This window comes from Sinocyclocheilus grahami, unplaced genomic scaffold (genome assembly GCF_001515645.1).
Source record: "Sinocyclocheilus grahami isolate Dianchi unplaced genomic scaffold, SAMN03320097.WGS_v1.1 scaffold1138.1, whole genome shotgun sequence".
NCBI classification, from domain to species: Eukaryota; Metazoa; Chordata; class Actinopteri; order Cypriniformes; family Cyprinidae; genus Sinocyclocheilus; species Sinocyclocheilus grahami.
In genome coordinates this window covers 325,423-327,840 of record NW_015506317.1, presented here as the reverse complement: position 1 = coordinate 327,840, position 2,418 = coordinate 325,423, and the positions used below count along the sequence as shown (strand labels likewise).

Here is a 2,418-nt window from a genome sequence, read left to right as displayed (position 1 = left end):
GTCAGTGATAGAAATATGATTTAAGACGGTAGTTTAAGCATGTTTAGTTTGAAAAAGTTTAATAGTAAATAAGACACAGTGAGACAATATTTACATAAAATAATAATAATGAAAATAAATATTTATTTGCAACAACTGATGGAGTGCTGAATGCTGCATGCACACGCAGTGTTGTCAAGGTAACGTTTGGTCAGTCATTCCCTTCGCCAAGAGAGTTCCAAACGCTTATACGAGACAGTAATGCCCTGCACCCTTCAAAGAACACACTTCAAGGGGTCTGCCCTTCGAAGGGAGTAGGGCATAGGGATGCTCACTTCTGTTTGGAATTCGCCGCATGTCTCTTGTATCACCGCGGAGGTGCGGACGCGCTCTCTCGTTTCATTCAAATGCAGCTTGCGCCTCAGTTTTTGATTGTATTGAAAATGAAATCAGAGGAATTTAGTATTAATACTACTATAATTTTGCTGTAGTGATCATATTGTCCTGACGATTGTTTTGTACACTGCTCATAATGGATTTATAAATGGGTAAGATTTCAAAACATTAATCTCAATTCAATATTTCATATCCCCATGTTTATATATTATTAATAATTAATAAAAAAATTTTTGAAAATAACCAATCGTTTCGCTAGATAAGACCCTCCTTCCTCGGCTGGGATCGTTTAGAGCCCTTTGAAGCTGCATTTAAACTGCATTTTGGAAGTTCAAAGTCAGGAGCACCATAGAAGTCCATTATATGGAGAGAAATCCTGAAATGTTTTCCTCAAAAAAACAATTTCTTTACGAGATAAAGAAAGACATGAACATTTTAGATGACAAGGGTGTTGAGTACATTATCTGTAAAAAAAAATTCTGGAAGTGAACTACTCCTTTAATGCAGCTTCACAGAAAGTTATGGTGTTAATATTTGTAATATCTTAATACCTTATAGTCACATTTAGCAGATAAGCGCTGTGCTCTAATAGTTTCCATTTTGTGCCAACATAAACAGTCAAGAAGTTCAGAATTGCTATGTAGTAAATATCACTTGAGTACTTGCAGATTCTTACGTATTCAACATTATATATTATCCTGTGCAATGATATAGGCCTAAAGAATCACACAGCCAAAATTAGCTATATAGCATGTATTTATTTGTGTTAGTGTATTGTATTTATGGATGCGGGTACAGATAGATATTCTGTATATTCAACTTTAAATATATCTCTGATCAATAATATAGTTTACATTTTGTGGTGATAGAAATGAGAAAGCAATTGAGATTTGCTATAAAGTGATGTTAAATATTAAGGGAAATTATTTAGAACCAAATAGTTGGATTTTATACTGCACACATATTAGGATAATTTGATCATCTCCAACCCTATTTTTACATGACCCTGATTCTCCTAATATTCTTTTAGTGTCTTGGCATTCCAGCAGCCCAATGCTAAAAAGCAGCGGCGCATATCAGAGAATGCAGCAAAGTTGGCGGCCATGGGAGTGTTGCCACGAAGAGAAAAGCTTCTTCAACTCCGAAGGGCTGCAGCCGCCTCTGGGGTGTCAGTTAAAGAACATCCAGTGGCCAATAATAATCCAGATAGAGCATTTTATGACCTGTGGAGTGCAGGCAGTGAGTAGAGTTAGTCTTTACACTTTCTCTTGTGATGTGATGTACGCAAGTGGCACAATATGACTTGTCTTCTCAATGTCCAACAGCACCAGAGACGGCTGATCCCTACTATCTTGAACAGACTAAGAAAAAGCTTGTCAAGGTGAGAACAGTGTTCTTTTCTGTTGTGATAATTCATAGCCATTTTGACAATGGTGTTGCTAGTGGCTGGCCAATATTTCAGTCATTATTTGGTATTTTGTAATTATCATTTTTTATTTCTTAATTATCAGTAATTACTTTTATTTGGTATTTTTTAATTATTAATAATCGTCATCTGGTATTATTTTTTTAATCAAATGTTGTGAACAGGATTTTGACAGTACAGGTGTACAAGGAGTCCATTCTTACTAAAAAATACTACACTAAGACTATAAGAAGTAGAATCTAAAGTAGAAATGTTTTTGAAAGTTATTTATCTTTTATTTCCACAAATTTTTCTTAATATTTATTTTTAAACTCAAACTATTTCTTATTAAAGTGCCCCTATTATGGATTTTTGAAAATGACCTTTCATGCAGTGTGTAACACGTGAATGAAAACACCCTGCAAAGTTTTAAATCTGAAAGTGCACAGTGTATAAAGTTATTGTCTCTCAAAAGAAAGAGTAGACTCTGAATCATTGAAACGAGTCGTTTTTAAAACGAATCCCAAGCCGTTTCATGTTGAAGTCAACATGAAACATTTGCATATTACCCGCCCACTTGTTGGTCTTTTCGGGTTGGTCTGAATGAAAATGCAAATTCATTCTTTGCCACTAGGTGC

General features: G+C 34.9%; 1 protein-coding gene across 1 annotated transcript in view; it reads left to right on the top strand.

The window, feature by feature from the left end:
- Window positions 1–1,391: 1,391 nt before the first annotated feature.
- Window positions 1,392–2,418, top strand: part of nop53 (NOP53 ribosome biogenesis factor) — a 10,135-nt gene continuing 9,108 nt past the window's right edge. Inside the window, exons 1-2 of the mRNA XM_016252907.1 lie at window positions 1,392–1,614; window positions 1,701–1,756. Of these exons, the coding sequence (XP_016108393.1) occupies window positions 1,479–1,614; window positions 1,701–1,756 (192 nt within the window). The 5' untranslated portion in view covers window positions 1,392–1,478. The remainder of the gene's footprint in view (window positions 1,615–1,700; window positions 1,757–2,418) is intronic.